We start from the raw sequence: 18036 nt of genomic DNA on the forward strand, positions 1-18036 counted from the left end.
ACTTTTACTGGTGAGCAGCCGGACAATCAGGAAAATGTATGGATGGTTGCTGATTCTTTCTACGTTGCTCCATCCGTCTACTCGAATAAATCTGAAAGATTGATGCCGGAAACTAAACCGGAAGTCTTTGAAAAACCACAATCGGCTGTTCAAAATTACGCTGAGAATTTATTACCTGAAGTTGGCAAGACGTTGTATCATCCAACCCAGTTCTATGGGCAACAGATTTCTCCTCCGCCAATGGCAAATGCTGGACACGTACCGGATGTTAATCAAATCACCCCATTCCGACCAGCTCCTAGGGTCCGGACTGGCCGGGAATCAACGGATGACGTACCTAAAGTCCATCCACTCCCCGATGATAAGGCTTTTACTGGTGAGCAACCGGATAATCACGAAAGTGTACGGTGGGTTGCTGACTACGTTACTCCATCCGTGTATCCGAATGAATATGGAAGATTGATGCCTGTAACTAAACCGGAAATGTTTGAAAAACCAAAATCTGCTGTTCAAGATTACGCTCAGAATCGATTACCTGAAGTAAGAAGGACGTTGTCTCATCCGAACCAGTTCTACGGGCAACAGTTTGTATCTCCTCCGCCAATGGCAAACGCTGGACGCGTACCGAACACCACCCCATTCCGTCCACCTCCTAGAGTACAGGTTTCAAGGATGGCGGAAGTATGCGTATGGATAGGAGAAGATCTTGCTCGGTACAGTACGAATCCGCCTACTCCAGCTGAGAGTGGTCTCCGGAGGGAGCCCTTGAAATATAATCCTTACCAAGAAGCACCGCATCAGTTGACGAGACCGAAAGTGGCACCAAAACCTAATGCTAAACCGAAAAAGGCACCAAAACCTAATAAACCGAAGCCAAAGGTTATACCAAAACAGGCAAAACTACAGGAAGAATCAGAACCCATTCCGGTACAGGACGAGAAAGGACGGGTAGGCGGGTTCAGTTTGAGCCGGTGGACTGGCGATTGGTTTAAACAAACAGCGGCACACCCGACGCATTTACGTGATGAAACCAACCAGAGCTGGCGGAACATAGTTTAGGATAAAGATGAAAGAAGATGCTGGAACGCTACCGAGGAAGAAACGACAGGTTAAATAAATACAAATTTCAATTTCAATCTGAAATAAATACACGATTCAAATCATTAAAAAAATGTAAACACTTAATTACTTAGCAAGGTTTACGAGATTAACGAAAATTGCCCTAAGCAAGTTTAAGATAGTCTTCATTTAAAAAAAAAAACTTGTCAAATAAATAAATAGACTTCGCTAAGGTTAAATTACCTAGTTGGGTGGTGAGCGTAAACGTGAAATAACAACAAGCAACTTACCCTTGATTCCCGTTTGAACTTTGTATTAACACTTGAAGTGTGTCTCTGAATTTTGAATTTAAGACAAAGTCATAATAACACTGCGCTACTGCTTGTCAACTAACCTATAATAGATCGTGTTGATAGATGCCGAAGATGGGATTAAATTTAACAAACAAAAAAACTGAACCATTTTAAGCTGCATTTTAACGAGGGAAAAAAAGAAAGTGGTGGTAAATTAAACCGAAAAGGAAATTGAAATGACACGAGTGGAATATAATGTGAACAAAAATGGGGGGAAAACAAACAAATTGACGTTTCGTCACTTAAATTTGACGTTTACGACGAGGAAATGAAGGTGAAATTTTCTTTGAATCTGGTTCAGCAAATTTCTGCATTCCACGAGTTACTCTGGCAGCATCTGGAATTTCAACTTTAGATGCTGCAGCAGCCACCTTTTTTCTCTTTCCTTTGAGGTTGATCATTGCAATGCGCAAAGCTTCAACCTCCGGATCGCGTTCCAGCAATACGTAGCAACACTTCATTCTTCTTTCCAAGTGTGTTAATGTTGTAGTTGTCCTGGTCGAACGGGTTGCGACTGCAATCGTGGAGGAAAATGCACAACAACTTCAAAATGAACTTTTCAACTTTTAATTACTTTTACATACCTGTATCTGGGGATTTCTCAATAGTCGCTTTTGGTGAAATGGATGCCTTGGCTGGACGACCACGTCGAGCTCCTGATTTCACGTCTTTCTTCTGGACACTGTTGGTGACGTTTCCTTTTTCTGAATTTTCGACATCACCACGTGATTCAACAGCAGATGTGATGGATATTTCATCGGAAAGACGAATTTTCTTTGAAGGAATGACACTACTTGTGTTTGAATTTCGACGAGTCAAAATGTTGGTCAAGACAATTCTGGGAGAAGCTTTCAATGGACGGCCTCGACCACGTTTCGATGTCAATTTGGATGGAGTAACCTCAATCGGAGATTCTTTTTTATCAACAGATTGGGTATCTTGCTTGGAAGCTTCATTTTCTTTAGGTTGGCGTTCACTTACTCCCGCTGCTTCTTCTACAAAATCTTCGGCGTCAGAACTTTCGGAATGGAGTTTAGGTTTGGATTTAGCCGGAATAGTTTTCTTCGATTCCGGGTCGGCAACCACAGTCACGTCATCTTCTTTTGAGGCAATTTGTTTGGTTAGTACCGGAGTAATCGACTTGCGTGGACGACCTCGGCGTCCTCGACCTGGGCGAGGTGTTGTCACCAACTTTTCCTCTGCTGTGATCTGTGGGTTGACAACGTCAGTCGGAGAATTTTCCTCGATCAATGCTGTGACGGAGGTAACAGGAAAAGCAATTACGATTAGTGTAGCTGTGTCATTTTTTTCGACACGAGGTCTTTTCTCTTCTGACCCTTCATCCACCGATTCCATTTCTCGTTTACGAGAAGACAAAACCTCTGGTTCGTCGTCATCAACTTCATCCATAGAAAGAATCAGCTCCTCTTCAGGTATTTCTTCTTCCGCCAGAGGATCGTCTGGAACTGCCGATTTTTCGCTTGCCTCTTTTACTTCACTCGACGATTTCTGATTGGCAACTCGTACTTGAGAAACAGTCAGGGGGCTCAGCCGTTCTACAAGGACACAAACTGACCTCATTCTATCTGTCATGTTTTTATACTTCTTGAACTTTGCTGGTCCTTCCAACTCTTCTTCTTCTTTCTCGCCAACCGATTCTTCATTATTCTTCTGTGATGAATGTGGCGTTGCAGCAGCTCGGCGACCTCGTTTCTTTACTGTAGTTTCTTCACCGGGCTTTTCCATGGCTGAAGAGGAGAATGATGAGGCCACAGATTTGTATACGTCTGGTAGAGAAAGTGATCCTGATGTAGGTTGTTTTGGTGGTGAAGTAATAGAATTGATCTTCGTTGTGATTACTTTGCGACCTCGTCGAACAACCTTAACTCCAGAATCATTTGGCAACTTGACTTTTTCAACTTCTTCTTCGGAAGGTGTTTTAGTTTTACCAGGAGAACCATTTTGTTTTTCATCCACCACCGATTTTACTTGCGACACATTTTCAGATTCTTTACTCAACTTTTTCTTAAAATTAAAACCTCTTCTACTTTTACTTTTACTTTTGCTTTTGTTACTTGTTTGACTCATGTTACTTGATTTGTGACTTTGATCAGAAATTACTGAAGGGCTTCTCTTTTTGTTAGACGCGTCTTCTTCGGAAATCGACTTGTCGTCGTCTGTCTGGCTAAGCACGATGGTGACGTCGTCATCAGTAATTACATTTTCTTCGTGATTACCAACTTGGTTTTCTTCGATGTCGGATATGATCTTGTCTATTTTCTCCGCTAGTTCATCTTTGTCGGATGACTCGTGCAATTCAAACATTTTAAAACAAGTTACCGTAGTGTGTAAACACTAAAAAGAAATTGTCTAAAAAGATCAACCAACACTTTCCAAAATTCTACAAAGATTCAAGAAATACTTCGTCTTAGCTTAAATACGAATTTAACGAACTAACCATGGAACTAACTGTTGAACGACTGACTCATTCGGCCATTTTGGACGCTATGTCGCTATCGGAAACTTAGACAGTTAGACTAATCAGCAACCCAGGAAGCAGTGAAGCCAAGTATTTCTTTATTGCTTTAAAATTTTAAAAATTGCTGACTTTTTCACGCATAAAATATAATTAACTTATGATTCAATGAACTATGGAACAAATTCAATGAACATTGAACGTACCCTATACAGTGCCCATGAGTTGTCTATAATGTTTTCCTTACAAGTTGAACGAAAACTGACTGAAACTCGCGGCCTCGCGGGATTTCGCGAAAATAAGTAAAACACCATAAGATGATCAATTTGGTTAAGCTGTGTAATATCTCGAAGTTTCAATTTCAACTAAAAAAGAACAGCTTGAGTTGCTTTCATGTATCGATTTGAACCATAACTTCTCGAGCTACATTAAATAATAACTTTTTTTTTCTTGAAATGAAAAACAAAAATTCTAAGGGAAACTAATCGTCTTAAAAATAAGGGGAAAATGTTGCCACACACGGTCATCAACGCAAAGAATTTGGACTTGATGCACAAAACATCTCTTCGACCAATGAATGGAGCATTTTTTTCTTTTCAGATTCATTGTTCTCACGTTCTTTCCATGTGGCTATCTCCGATTCCAAAACCTGAATTTTCATCATGGTGGCATCCAAGATCCTCTTGTTTTCAGCGAAAATTGTAGTAGTATTCGTGACGATTTTAAGAAAGTATTCAAACCTAACAGAAACAAAATTTGAAAATCGAAATACGGAGACAAATACTGTATTATTGTAGACCTTTCTTCATAAACCGAAACCAGTTCACGCAATCTGAACTCTTCGCGCTGTATTGCGTCACATCTTAGCTTGCAATCATTTAATTCCTGTACAAAACGAGATTAAAAGATTATATTTCTACCAGGGAAATAATAAGGACTCACGAGTCACGACTCACCATTACAAGCTTCTCTTCTTTTGATACAGTTGCTGGACTCTTAGATATTTCCATACGATAAATTTCTGAATCCTCCAAGTTTTGTTTGTGGTCTTTTTGTTTTAAGTAAGCAATCTCATCTAAAGTGGTAATAAAGAAGTTTGAATTATACTCAACATCAGAACCTAAACAGGAAAGTGTTCACCTTTTAAAGAATGGCAAGTTTGTTCTAGCTTAATGCAGGACATTGTCTTTTGAACATTCTCTGCATGGAGTTCCTTGATGAGCTTCTGCATATGCTGCACATCTTCAAGAGAAAATTCCTCTGGTGCCAATTTGAACTAAAAAATTAATCATCAATTACTAAATATGTATCTTTATGTGTAGTACAAATTGATGATTACTTGAGTTAAAATTCTCTTCTTTGGGGTAAATTGTTCTTTTTCCATACTAGAATTTGGGGAATCACTACTAACTTGTTCGGCTTTTTGTTGGTTATGTAATGGAGTTGAACTCCATGTAGGTAACGGAGAAGAAAAATAGCTCTGCTGACCCAAGTCAAAATATTATGTATAATAGACCATTAGGTTACTTAAGTTGTGGTGATGTTTAACATACCGAATGCTGACTTTCACCTTCGTTTTCCTCAGAACAAGTCTTGTCATTGATGCTGATCTGCTGCATTAATGACTGAAGCTGAAAATTCATTCTTCTATTACTAGATTGGACGACAAAATGAAAAAAGAAAATGAAATCATAAAAGAATCATGAAGACCATGTGTACAACAGAAATTTTTTTGTTTGGTTTCTCACCAATTTCCTACTGAAACTCTTTGTTATCAAGGTACTTAGTATTCTTTTAGAAATGTCAGCAATTCGGTAAGAGATAATCCAGTTATTAAAAAACCCCAAAGACCAAAACGAGGTTTAGGCCGTCAAAGACCGTTGATTCGGTGACTAATGGCAGTATGGCAAGTGGAGGATGGGGGAGGAGGAGCATAAACAACAAAGATGGCGCAATCGCGCAAGGGTGTCAATAGACCTCTTGCACCGTGCGGATAGCAGGATTCTTGTAGTCCGACAATGTTGCAATCCGCCATCTTAATAAAACCACACCCTTTTTTTACATGGGCTCTTATGGGAGTATTTTTTCAAAGTGCTTTTTCTCTTACCTGGATTACAACTTCGACCAAAGAAAAATATGGAAAAATACTACATCATTCAGGTAATCCGTAGAATGTAAGTTTTCCACTATTGAAGTAGTGGAAGTCATATTAATTAAATGTTTTGTATAGGGCATATGGGCATTGTTTACATATGTAGGACCAAAACATGTATAGTATACTTACAATTTTTAACATTTTCCCACTGAAACACTTGGTAATTGATTTTTCCTTATTATTTAGATTGTCGTGTGTGTGTGTGTGTCAATTTTACACTGAAACACGATACGGAAAACAAGTTAATGTTGCGAATTGGAGATTTTGAACTGGAGATTTTGTTGCATCTGCCATTGCTGTGTGATTGTGAAGACAAAAACGTTCCATATGTCATATGTGTTTGTCCGTTCAAAGCAAGGTAATTTTATAAAATTATTAGTTTAGATGTGCTATAATAAACTCATTCTTTATTTAGCACTTGGACGTGCTTGTGGAGTCTCCCGTTCTGTTATTGCAGCTTGTTCTGTGACTGTACATGAGGGATCATAACCGAAACCACAGATTCAGTCTTTACAACAAGAAATTGAAAAACTTCTCGTTTGATCTCTCTTGAGGGACAATGCTGTGCTTGAAAATACAATTGCCATTTGGCTGTTCATTGCCTAACATCTCATCTTTTACATTAATCTATCAGGTTCTCCATTCCATTTTGTAGATTTTGATATAGAATGTGCATTTCAATCCACAACAAATATGTACAGCATATCGGATTGTTGTTAAAACTATTACATTCAAGAGTTAACCCATAGAGTTCCTTCTGTGTGAATTATTAGACGTGCACTACTTGTTTAATACAATTTTTAAATGTTTATTAAGCAGAACTTGAGAAGAGATTAGGATAAAAGACAAGGCCTCTAACAGTATCATCTCTACAAATCAATCCATTTCTTTCCATGAAATAAAGACGTTCTTGTGCCAACACAATCGATATTTGGAATTCCTGTGAAACCTCCAATGCTGTGAGTTTATCCCTAGCCTGTAACTAAAAAAATTTGAATATGTTAGGATTGCATTAAAGAAAAAGTAATGAATTTCAATAGAAGTATCAATTTGGCTGTGGGTTTAATAACTGTTATATTCATGTGCAACAGCCAGGACCTAGATCAGAAACAGCAATTGAGTTGAAAGTGTCGACCTCAGAATAATGAGAATATGAAATCATTAAAAATACATATCAACACGATACTGGCTATTCAATCAGGAGATCAGCCCATTAATGAGCTCTTAAAATTGATCGCAGGGCGCAGAAAAGAAGAAGGACACCCTTTGACAACACACTTGTGATAAAACCAACTTTGAAATTTTAGGGGATGCCCTGTACAAAACATTTAATTAATATGACTTCCACTACTTCAATAGTGGAAAACTTACATTCTACGGATTACCTGAATGATGTAGTATTTTTCCATATTTTTCTTTGGTCGAAGTTGTAATCCAGGTAAGAGAAAAAGCACTTTGAAAAAATACTCCCATAAGAGCCCATGTAAAAAAAGGGTGTGGTTTTATTAAGATGGCGGATTGCAACATTGTCGGACTACAAGAATCCTGCTATCCGCACGGTGCAAGAGGTCTATCAATTCTGAATATTCTGATTTCTGAATTATTAAAAGTCTGGGTAAGTAATTATTGAGTAATCTCTATGGAAAATAAGATTAATGGGTTAAATACTTATAAAAAGGAAGAGATTTTTGTGGGAGCTCGGAGGGTGTTTAAAGGAAAAGCAAGCTTAGCGGGTACAGTATTTTCTTTTTGTAGACCTTTTCCAGATGATTCTGATTAATGCAATTATCGTAATGCAGCAAATTGATCACTAAATTGAATGCTTACATAGTGGTCGTTATTCATTATGCTACAAATATTCGGTTAATCTATTGTATCGTACAAAATCTTCCAGAGTTCCAGACTTCATTAGAAAATCATTAGAAAATTATGAATTTTCCACGTAACTTCTTCTTTGGCCCTCTTTATTCATTGCCTAGGTATTTTATATCATTATTATAATATAGTCGACTTAGATAGTTTAAATAAACCGCGTAATGATAGTGACGCCATCTATAAGCTTTGAGATAAACTATCGATAACTAAAAACGTTTTCGCTAGATGGAGTAGGAACTGACTAAAATAGTAAACAAAACAATTACAAACCACACCGGATCGAAAACTTCTTCTTTTTTCGTTGGAATTAACTTTCAAATACTTCCTGAAATGTACAATCCAGAGGTAATAAATTTTCCTCCACCAAAATCCTTGAAACAAACATGCACATGGAAGAAAGACCAAATACTTAATAAAGTGCCTTCCCAAGACCTAGGAAATCATTTTCATGGGGTAAGAGTGAAACTTCAATAACTTTTTACATTATTCTAATAGAGGAGTATTCTTGTTACAGATTACTGCAATCTTGTCTGGGGAAATTACTGAAATAGCTGAAATTCAAGACTTCTTTTTAGACTCAACATTTTACAGAGTTAACAAATTCCCCGTTCATAAGTTGCTGGACCCTGATTTTCTCTCTGCATTTGTTAAAAAAGGACATTTTGATGCCAGAACTTTAGGAACATGGGGTGAAGTTGATCAGAGTATTGTTGTTGAATCAGGCAAACTTCATCTTTCTGTCTGCAAAGATGTGTATCAAGAGCTAGGGTTAAGTGGCCAAGCAGAGGTAATTTCATCCAAAAAGTGTCCTGCTAAATACGGTAACTTAATTATTCACTGTAAATTTTTTCAGTTTGTTAACATTGTATTTGGTTTTCGTAGACATTTCTGTTAATCTTCTTGATGATAAGTTTTCCCCTGATTCTAAATACTACAAAAGAGTTAGTTGGTGTTTACAAAATCAGACAAGTCTACAATTTGATTGGATCATGAATTGGCATCCACACGGTAAGGCTTTTCTTAATAGTGGAAATTGTATCAAGCGTTGACTAATAATAATGTTTTTACCACAGATTCTGACATCTGCCCATCTTCCCTTGCTGCTTACCTCGACTTGCTTGGCTTTCAGGTAGTTCAGTGTCTGCCATCCTTTGAAGAAAGAATTTTAAATCAAGTAAAGGTTCCACTGCTATGCACTGAAACAGACATTTCAGATGTTGTTGAATGGGTTGGAGCTGCTGCATTGAATATCACATGGTAACTAGATATGCTTTTAGAGTAAACTGAGATATTACATTCTTTGTTTTATTTATCTAAGTCCTGACCAAGAAGATTACACTTCTTCAATGACATGCCCAGAGCCCAGTTATAAATCTGAAAAGGTTCACATCTTGAAATGGAAAGGATTTTTTTCTGCAAGACAGGCAAAAGAGTTACTCGGCGTGATTTTGAAATTGCGACCAGAAGCAACAGAAAACTCTGTTCAATCATGGCTTAATCTCACTCTCATTGGATTTGATGAATTCCAAATAGGTGTGTTTTATTGGCAATCATGTTAATTTCACATATTAATTTATTTTTAATTTTCAGCATCAAGTATTTGCTCGGTTTTTACAACGGCATCGGACAACTGCCAAGTCTTTACAAACCAGACATCTAGAAGGAAAATCAAATGAATTCAATTCGACTTTTGTTATTTCATCTTCTGTAAAAACACATCTGAATAAATTAAGTCAGATACTGGATCGATTAAAACAAAAAATTAATCTTTTATATCTGTACCTCATAGTTGCTTACACATGCAACTGCACTCCGGTATCACTCGAGTTTTGCCATTACAAAAAGGAGGGAAAGAAATGTAATAGCCATGTCCTCAAACAGCCTAAAATTCTGTGTCGCAAAACAATTTTTTCATAGCATTACTTAATGATTAGAACTTAAAATTGCGTATTGTTTATGTTTAAGGACTGAATACGTTTTTAAAAGAAATCAAGCTTTACACAGCTGCAAAAAACGCGGAAACTAGTTATTTCTACCGCAAATTTTTACAAAGAACGTTTTCACTGAACGACGACTGTGTATACTAATAATGACATACCTTTGACAAAAAGAGGGCCATGAGTCAACAGCTCAGTAGGAAATTCAATCAACAGCTGTCGGTGCACTGCTGCGAAATACCTTGAAATAAAACCACAAAAGAAAAATATTTACCACATGATTATTCGTAACAGAAGTTTCGAATCCTCTCAGACCGCACCAGTCTCGTATGGAGTTTGTTCCTTTCAAGGAGATACACCAGCTGCAACTGTGTAAAACGCAACCAAGTCAATATGTTTACGAAAAATTGAATGATTTAGTCAAAGAGCCTTTTAAACCCATAGCGAATCCTTGTCGCTAAATCAGTTGGGAAAACGGAACCTTCCGACTTGGGGCCATCGCAAAATGGCTCCACTATCGACAGCGTTATTCTATATACTAATTTTGTCTTTTACCTGGTCGAGTTGCGCAGCTAAACTCACGTTAGAAGAAGAATTACAGCAACTGAAGGAAAGCTATGTAATAAATCAAAAATGTTTTATTTAATTAAATTTCATTTAGGTTAGCTTTAATGTTAAAACTATTTAAATTGCAAGGTTCACCTAAAGCAACTTATGGATATCAAAATTGTTCAACTAGAAGCTAAAGATGCTCAGTTAGAAGAACTTTTGAGACTAAAAGACCAGAAACATGTAAGTCATCGCTTTCACTGTTAAACCGGATATTAACGAACTATAAAGATTGTAAATCTAAAGCAAGGAATTGGGAATGCTCCTTCAATCAACAGTCAATTAACCCCAAGTAACGCTACTATGAGACAAGGACTAGCAACAAAAATGCCCACTTCCTGCTTGGATCTTAAAAGTCTAGGACACCAATTCAATGGAGTGTACTCGGTAATGGGAGCTAAGTATGTCGAAACAGTCTACTGCGACTTTTCCAAATTAACTTTCGATCCCAGTAAGTTCATCCTCTGATATAATACTTTGATTTGCTCAAAAGAAGGAGCATTGGAATGACTTTTATGATTTAATTAATATAGGTTTTGAAACGCGAATTGGATTTTCTGATATCAAATCTACACCGACTTACTTCTTTGTCAGGAGAAACAAGAACGATGTTTTCAGTCAAGCAAATACAACAATTATATTCGACGAAGAACTAGTAAATGTGGGCGGAGCTATGAATACATCAACGGGGAAATTCACGGCAACGACAACAGGGACTTACTTTTTCAACCTGAACGGATTGGCGTGGTTTCCGGAATCTTCTTATAGACTACTCCTCTACATTGCGCTGAAGTTAAATGGCAAGGACATCACATATTGTCACGCTAATGCGTTCGCCCTAAGAGGCACATGGAGAACCTTTTCTCTGCCATCAACGCTGAGGTTGAAAAAGGGCGACCAAATTTGGTTTGAAATTAATCAACTCTCCACCGGTATCTATCTAAATGGTAGGGGTTACACTCATTTTACCGGTGGACTACTAGAGGAGGAAGTATTTGCGTCACTATAAATGGTCTGCTTTTCAATTGCTGAAACTGGAAATATATTCGAAGATTCAATTGGTTTTACTTAAACACATTATTTATTAGTAGTAATAGAGATAGATCATGAAAATCTTATTTGATCTGTTAAAACAAAATTGCTTCGAATATTGTTGGTGACTTACTTTGATTGTGGTTGATATTACTGTTTTCTTGCTGGCGGGCTTCCCCAATTACTGGCCGGGCAGAACTACAATCAGTTCGTTTATTTTTCAAATTACGACGCGTTCCCGCCAACTGCAAAAGTTCGATCCCGCGTTTCTCCCGACATCGGTCAGTCTACTATTCTGGCTCTGGTGTCTTTTACTGCATGCCTAAAGAAGTTTAAAGGTAAAATTATTTCAGAGAAAAAAGAAATACCAATGATACACATAATGCACACGAGAAAGCACGAAGATTTAAAGTTAAAGCGAGTCAAATACTTATACCTATCTTATGAATTACAATTTTAATATTAAAACCCAACCGTTCTAGTTTCCGCTTGAACGACTAAACATTTCAGTTGTTCAGCTATTCTGAAATTTGTTTTAATCCAACTCGCTCATCGACAAGTGCAGGACAGTTGCGTTCCGATTATTCCCATTTAGTGCATCTGGTGAAATCGTTCATGCGCGATCCTTTCGACGCGTGGCGCACGTATGCACAACAACAACAACAACACGAGTGAAAAAAAAATGTGTCATTGCGACGTACGGGTTAGACTTGCTGATGAAAGATAAACCTTATCCGGTTACCGGTCTCGTTTTTAAATAGTCTCCTCCCCCAGGGCAATGCAAAGTTGTTACTTGGTTTTACTTTGAAGCACTTTGAATTGGAATATACGAATAAGTGAATTACTGCAACTCAAAGTTGTCCCAATTCCAACCCGAAACTAATACGAATACTTTGAAAATGCGAGAAATGACGACGTGGTTCTAAAAGGTAGAAACACTTGTGAAACATTGTTGAACACATGTGAACTAAATCCGCCCATGGACGTCTTAGTCATCGAGAACTAAACCGAATGGATATTGACGCGAATTCAACAACTTTTTAGGCTCTATAAAATAGCACAGTATGTTCAAAGGACGATCAGACCTGTTTGACTGAGCGTCCGGAAGCATTGCAAAGCTCCAACAGCAGCAATGGCTCTTCAAATGAGATCCATCGCTGTACTAGTCATCGTTCTAGCCTTTTACGCCCATGCAGACAAGACTCTGTATCGTGTATCAGTTCATCCTTGTTTCGGTAAGAACATTTACAAACTTTTAATTTCGCCCTATCTTGATTTTACGTCGGACTGTTCTGAATTTTTCTCTGATGGAGATCGAAATTTAAATACGGCCATATAAAAATGTCGAACAATTTAAGTTTGAATTCTGATAAATATTGAGACGTAATTTTGAATTATTCTTGGTAGGGAATGACATGACCGCCATCGTGCTGGAGGTGCGCGTATCCGACTGCCAAACGCTTCCATGTCAATTGACTCGAGGATCACAAGTAACTGTCGAGTTCGACTTTATTCCAGGTAAATATCGATTCGTGGAGCTAATGAAACGCATTCCTTATTCCTAATTTGTTTCAAGCAACCAACATTAAAAGCGACATCACTACCGGAGCTGCTGTTACCATTGGAGATATCTCGTTGCCAGATCTGGAATCGAAAGAGAGTTTGGCTTGTCCCAGCATTACTAATAAACAGTCCGGATTGGCCGTCGGTTGCAAATTGAATGCCAAAGAGGTTTACACCTACTCCAAAACTACTTCTATCTCAGATAAATACCCAGTGGTACGTTGAAAAATGATTCATTTTTAGGCGATGGACGCTAATTTTTTTCTACATTTTGTTTTACTTGACAGGCTGAAAACGTGAACATTCAGTGGGAACTTTATGATGACGACGACAAAACAATCGTCTGCTTAAATGTACCAGCCAAATTTGTGCGATCGAAATAGTTGAAATCAACTTCATGGCTATAACCCTAGAGGGTTAGTATTTAAAAAATCAGTGGATAGTTGCATTTAGAATCGTAGATGGTAATGGCACTTATTAAACAACAACATAACTAATTTTATCATTTTATAATATCCTGTGGGATTGGATTGGGTTCTATTTAAAACTTTGTCTGTCTGCACCATACTAAACAAAAAGTTCCTATTTGAGTCAATATGTTAGCTTTAACAATGCATTTTTCTAATACACGAAACAAAAAGGTTGTGTGGATGAATTATAGGTAAACAAGACCCTACCCATTCGATAAAAACATATCGGTTCGCTCTAACGCTTATCAACTTTTACATGGCTCGATTCTCTGCAATCAGTTTAGTATTCGGAAAGTTCGCTTAACTAATTCGGTAACATTTAGCTGGTGTTTCTGGAAAACAAACAACTTCGCCAACTCTTAAAGAAAACTACGTTAATTTTGTTTTTCATTAAACCACCTTTTTTCAACATTATCGTTGTCTCGAAGAGGATATAACAGAATAACTATTACAACAACAAAATATATATAGTTCTGAACTTACAAATGGCTAATGCTGGCTGGCGATAATCAGTCAGTAAGCTCAGTAGGCGATCTAGTGCTGAAGAATATCCACGTGGCAGTACTTTTTGTCGTCAAGGTGAGGCCTGAATGAGGAAAGAGAAATAGTCACGTTTGAGAAACGTACATAAAATAAAATACGTCGAATGTATGAAGACGAATGAACACAAGGTCACCTACATACATAAATACAACAAAGTGGAGGTGCAATCAGCTTCACATAAAACATAAAAAGGCTTTATGCTGGTTGTCATCTAGATTCTAGATAGATCATCAGAAATAGTATTTTACACAGGCACATGTCTCGCTTATTATCACAGCTCACATTCAAACATGATCTGCTTTAGGATTTGCCGTCACTTGTAAAACACTTTTTGTTGCTCAAAGTGTTGTCACTTTTCAGTGGCTTTTGACAAAACAAATTCCTTACTTAAATGTAATAAAACTGTCCCATAATTGACCATAAATTTAGCTACATTTGATGGCGTCCAATTAAAGTGAACAAAATTTCCATCAATACTATAGCATTATTAGCCTACCTCGTTCCTCGTTGTTGGCTAAGCCCAAAACTCGCCCAAAATAAAAACGCCGCCAATCAACTGTGCAGATGGTCAAGAATTTTCTCACACATCAACGCTGCAAGTCTCTACTGTTGAAAACGTGATTTAAAAATTCGTAAAGAATAACCTTTTCAGGAGTCAGGACATGCAAAATTGCAAATCGCAAACTTCGATCAAACTGAATTTTCCAATAGCAGACAAACTTAAGTGACAAAACAAGTTTGCCAAATTGCAAATTAAAGCAATCCTAATTTTAAAAAATAATCATTTTTTTTTTTGAATTTTGCTTCACCAAACAATTGTATTTCATGTGTACCATGAATTTAACAGAAAAAAAATATTATCTTGAAGAAAAATAAGCAAACATCTAGAATATGATTGTGAAACATCGGGCCGCATCTTCGACCGAAGACGGGCCCTTTCCTTTGTTGATATCAAAACAAACAAACAGTAATGACTTAGAAATAACTAGAAAATAGAAGAGATCCTTGACAATAGCAAAAATGCCGAAAGAAAGTGGTTGAGTATGCTAGAAAGTAAGGGTAGGCGCGTCGTGATGGTCCAAAATATCTATTGAAACAAAATGAGTATAAATGATAGAAAAATAATTCTATTTGAAGACATTATTAATTAATTACTCCCTTACCGGCAATAATCGAATACCAAGGGACAGTGACGTAAGTAAGAAGCGCGTTAAGAGGCACCGACTGAGCACGTCGTGACTCTTTCAAGTAATGGAAGGTTTGGGTGAATCCTTTCATAGTCCAAAGTGGATTACACACTCCATCGTCCAATTCTAAAAAGAAATCATTGGAATAAAAGAAAAATTAAACACAAGAACTCTCTTCACAAAAACGCTGAAACAGTAATAGTATATGAAACCATCAAAGGGAAAGCAAGACAAAATAAGCTTATGAAAAATAATAATGGCACACCGGTGCGAGGGCCAGCAGGTTCACTGGACCGAGCCGACTGACCGTCACGAAAGTGAACTCGGTTTCCGTCCACCAGCTGCTTGAACGTCGCACCCGTCTTGCGGCCGGGCACGTCCGTTGACTCCGGCTCCTCAGCCAGCATGCCTAGTAGATATAATACAGCCAAAAACGATGCCAATAACAATCAACACAAAAAAGAAAGCGACTGGCATGCGACATAAAATATTTAACGAGCAAAAATACAACCTAACAGAAATGTTTGTTAAATTTAGTTAATACATACGCAGGGTTAAAAAAAAAAACAACATCAAAGTATACCGAGTAAAAAGAAAACTGAACAGTGATTTAAGTGTAGAATCGTGATTCAAGTGTAGATGCACTTACCGTCTCGAACATCACCGGCCTCGATCTCATTCCAAGTATTGTTGCACTTATCAAGACCTTCATTCTCTGAGCGGGACATGTTAGTAGTCCCGTTCATTTGATGACTAGTGTTGGGTCGTTGACAACGGTTGCTGATTGGCATACCTCCACTTGGCTCGCTCAAACGTCTCTAAAGAAACAAGCAATTATTGAGATTTTGATCGATGGCTATAGAAAAGGTTTCTATCAACCTGTCGGGTGTTGGAGCACAAGTCTTCCGGCTCAGAATCCCACTCCGCGTCCCAAAGCTCTGTGGCGCTAAAGCCTGGTTCTGAGCATGGGGTGTCTAACCCAGAACCTGCGAACCAGCAAGAGATTAATAAGATATAAAAATAATATGCTGTGTGATCATCTGAAACAAACTTTTAGGCTTTGTTACGGCCATTTCTGAGTGGCCTTTTCCTTGGGGACCTTTCATGCGAACAAACTCCATGCGATGTGTACTTGCTCCATTCCATAAACCCATCGAAAACTTTTGGGCGACTCTTGTACCTAAACTAGCCTTTAATTTCAACAGAAAAATTTTTGTAAATAAAATAGTATACCGCAAAATTAAAACTAAATTTTTACTCACTCTAGAATCATAGACTTTCTTTAAGGCTTCGTAACGAATAGAGCCCAAGAAAAGGACTCCCTGAGGGACTCCACGTCTGTTGGTGGCAACAAGTTCGACGCAAACCATCTCGCCATCTCTTACGAGCATATCTTCATAAACCTTAATTTAAAGTGGATTAATAAACTGAATGAACTTTGTTGCACCTTAAAAAGTACCTCGTCAAAATTGTCCACCATAAAACAAATGTTGGGATATGTAATTTCTTCTAAATCACCTTTAACGTCCATTCTTCTACGACTAGGTGAGGCATACACCCTCTGTGAAAAATAATCAATAGTGTTATCATACATTTTTATTAAATGCAAATTATCTGGGTCATACTTGACAATGACGCTTCAAAACCTGAAGATCTTTAGGGCTTGTTCTTGTGCAAACTGCCAAGGTTAACATGTAATCAAATTGATGAATGATCAAGTTCAAATATAAAGTCTCCTCCCACGCCACGTCGGGATCTCCAATGGGTAGCTTTTTACTATCGCGACGGAAAACTTCAACTTCAGTCTAAAATTGATGAACACTTTATTAAACAGATGATTACTTTAAATGTGGAATTAATAAGTGATCTGACCTCAAATTTCATTAGAAATCGTGTTGATCCTTTGATTAGCTTTTTTCTTACAAAGAATAAGAGATCATCAGCATCAATACTTTGATCTGATTCAAACAGGAAGTGCCGAACAAACAAATCAGTCCAGTATGGTGTTCCATGAAGGAGCACAAAGTCTGAGTCTAAATAATAGAAAATTAGTTTTAACTTTTAAATTTTTCAACGGAAAATAAATATATGCATTTACCTTCTCTAACATATTTTCTCCGTTCCTTTCTCCTTTGAAAATTGACTTCTTCCAATAGCTGCTCCAAAGCATTAGGAGACCGAGTATTAACAGAGTCTACCATGGAACTCAATTTATCCCAACTAACAGCCATAATGACTGATTGCAAAGAATGTCAGATTTACTGAAGATCTATAATTGGAGCATTGATAATTGTTTGAAATGCTTTCAAATTGATTTGATGGACACCCAAAAGAGAACATGCATTACTGAAGAGCTTAGTAATAATCTAAGAGACAAAATGAGATTGTGACATTTGAGAAAACAAACAGGTTCAATATTTTCTGTCTATTTTGACACAGTTGACATTTGAAGGCAACGTCGAACTATTTATTTTTCAGGAAAGTTTCTAATAACACATACATAGCTGAAAATGAAACGAATATTTTATTCACTTTTAATTGATTTTCGCTTTATTATGTTTGAAAACTTTTAATTAAAAAATTGTATTTTTGATTCAAAAATACAATTGACACCGCTGTGATGTCAAAAATGTGTCGTCTGCTCATTCCAAATAAAATAAAAAAATCACATGGCGCCGATCGCACATGCGTTTTGTAACTACTGATTTAGTCGTTTTCTTTCGAGTTTGATTAAAATCTGATAAAAAGCTACATCTAAACCGTGTTCACTACCTCAA

The 18036-nt window shown here is 37.4% G+C and overlaps 6 protein-coding genes and 2 long non-coding RNA genes across 14 annotated transcripts; 3 read left to right on the forward strand and 5 right to left on the reverse strand.

Moving 5' to 3' along the window:
- Nucleotides 1–1355: 1355 nt before the first annotated feature.
- On the reverse strand, nt 1356–3950 carry LOC124204674 (bromodomain-containing protein DDB_G0270170-like). The gene is made up of 2 exons (XM_046601788.1): nt 1997–3950; nt 1356–1926 (listed from the first exon to the last, which is right to left on the reverse strand). The coding sequence occupies exons 1-2, from the start codon at nt 3735–3737 to the stop codon at nt 1655–1657; spliced, it is 2013 nt and encodes a 670-aa protein (XP_046457744.1). The 5' UTR covers nt 3738–3950; the 3' UTR covers nt 1356–1654.
- Nucleotides 3951–4213: 263 nt separating this feature from the next.
- LOC124204675 (beta-taxilin-like) lies at nt 4214–5801 on the reverse strand. 2 transcript variants are annotated; one of them, XM_046601789.1, is made up of 7 exons: nt 5637–5801; nt 5442–5541; nt 5228–5371; nt 5029–5164; nt 4845–4963; nt 4688–4773; nt 4214–4628 (listed from the first exon to the last, which is right to left on the reverse strand). In XM_046601789.1, exons 2-7 carry the CDS (start codon nt 5529–5531, stop codon nt 4415–4417), a joined length of 789 nt encoding a protein of 262 aa, XP_046457745.1. In that variant the 5' UTR covers nt 5532–5541; nt 5637–5801; the 3' UTR covers nt 4214–4414. The 2 variants fall into 2 exon arrangements, with proteins under 2 accessions (XP_046457745.1, XP_046457746.1); XM_046601790.1 differs by having other exon boundaries at nt 5228–5368; nt 5637–5800.
- A 62-nt stretch (nt 5802–5863) lies between these two features.
- Nucleotides 5864–6854, forward strand: LOC124204677. The gene is made up of 4 exons (XM_046601791.1): nt 5864–6048; nt 6119–6157; nt 6230–6401; nt 6459–6854. The coding sequence occupies exons 1-4, from the start codon at nt 5907–5909 to the stop codon at nt 6520–6522; spliced, it is 417 nt and encodes a 138-aa protein (XP_046457747.1). The 5' UTR covers nt 5864–5906; the 3' UTR covers nt 6523–6854.
- LOC124204678 lies at nt 6836–7611 on the reverse strand. The gene is made up of 2 exons (XR_006879034.1): nt 7429–7611; nt 6836–7358 (listed from the first exon to the last, which is right to left on the reverse strand). It is a non-coding gene; the product is annotated as an uncharacterized LOC124204678 (long non-coding RNA).
- A 536-nt stretch (nt 7612–8147) lies between these two features.
- LOC124204679 (ribonuclease P protein subunit p40-like) lies at nt 8148–9663 on the forward strand. The gene is made up of 6 exons (XM_046601792.1): nt 8148–8371; nt 8433–8739; nt 8801–8926; nt 8992–9175; nt 9237–9451; nt 9509–9663. Exons 1-6 carry the CDS (start codon nt 8249–8251, stop codon nt 9592–9594), a joined length of 1041 nt encoding a protein of 346 aa, XP_046457748.1. The 5' UTR covers nt 8148–8248; the 3' UTR covers nt 9595–9663.
- LOC124204681 lies at nt 9433–14771 on the reverse strand. 5 transcript variants are annotated; one of them, XR_006879039.1, is made up of 6 exons: nt 14717–14771; nt 14013–14115; nt 11630–11818; nt 10017–10096; nt 9701–9800; nt 9433–9574 (listed from the first exon to the last, which is right to left on the reverse strand). It is a non-coding gene; the product is annotated as an uncharacterized LOC124204681 (long non-coding RNA). The 5 variants fall into 5 exon arrangements; XR_006879038.1 differs by having other exon boundaries at nt 9701–9808; XR_006879035.1 differs by having other exon boundaries at nt 9701–9808; nt 10017–11498.
- Nucleotides 11805–13702, forward strand: LOC124204680 (NPC intracellular cholesterol transporter 2-like). The gene is made up of 4 exons (XM_046601794.1): nt 11805–12731; nt 12904–13014; nt 13073–13275; nt 13347–13702. Exons 1-4 carry the CDS (start codon nt 12629–12631, stop codon nt 13440–13442), a joined length of 513 nt encoding a protein of 170 aa, XP_046457750.1. The 5' UTR covers nt 11805–12628; the 3' UTR covers nt 13443–13702.
- A 99-nt stretch (nt 14772–14870) lies between the features above and the next one.
- On the reverse strand, nt 14871–17895 carry LOC124204682 (uncharacterized protein KIAA0930-like). Of its 2 annotated transcripts, XM_046601795.1 has the most exons (11): nt 17358–17895; nt 17132–17292; nt 16885–17064; nt 16719–16820; nt 16522–16662; nt 16311–16449; nt 16139–16245; nt 15909–16077; nt 15525–15668; nt 15236–15385; nt 14871–15159 (listed from the first exon to the last, which is right to left on the reverse strand). In XM_046601795.1, exons 1-11 carry the CDS (start codon nt 17488–17490, stop codon nt 15119–15121), a joined length of 1467 nt encoding a protein of 488 aa, XP_046457751.1. In that variant the 5' UTR covers nt 17491–17895; the 3' UTR covers nt 14871–15118. The 2 variants fall into 2 exon arrangements, with proteins under 2 accessions (XP_046457751.1, XP_046457752.1); XM_046601796.1 differs by lacking the exon at nt 15525–15668.
- Nucleotides 17896–18036: the final 141 nt, after the last annotated feature.

The sequence above is a fragment of the Daphnia pulex genome, chromosome 10 (genome assembly GCF_021134715.1).
Source record: "Daphnia pulex isolate KAP4 chromosome 10, ASM2113471v1".
NCBI lineage: Eukaryota > Metazoa > Arthropoda > Branchiopoda > Diplostraca > Daphniidae > Daphnia > Daphnia pulex.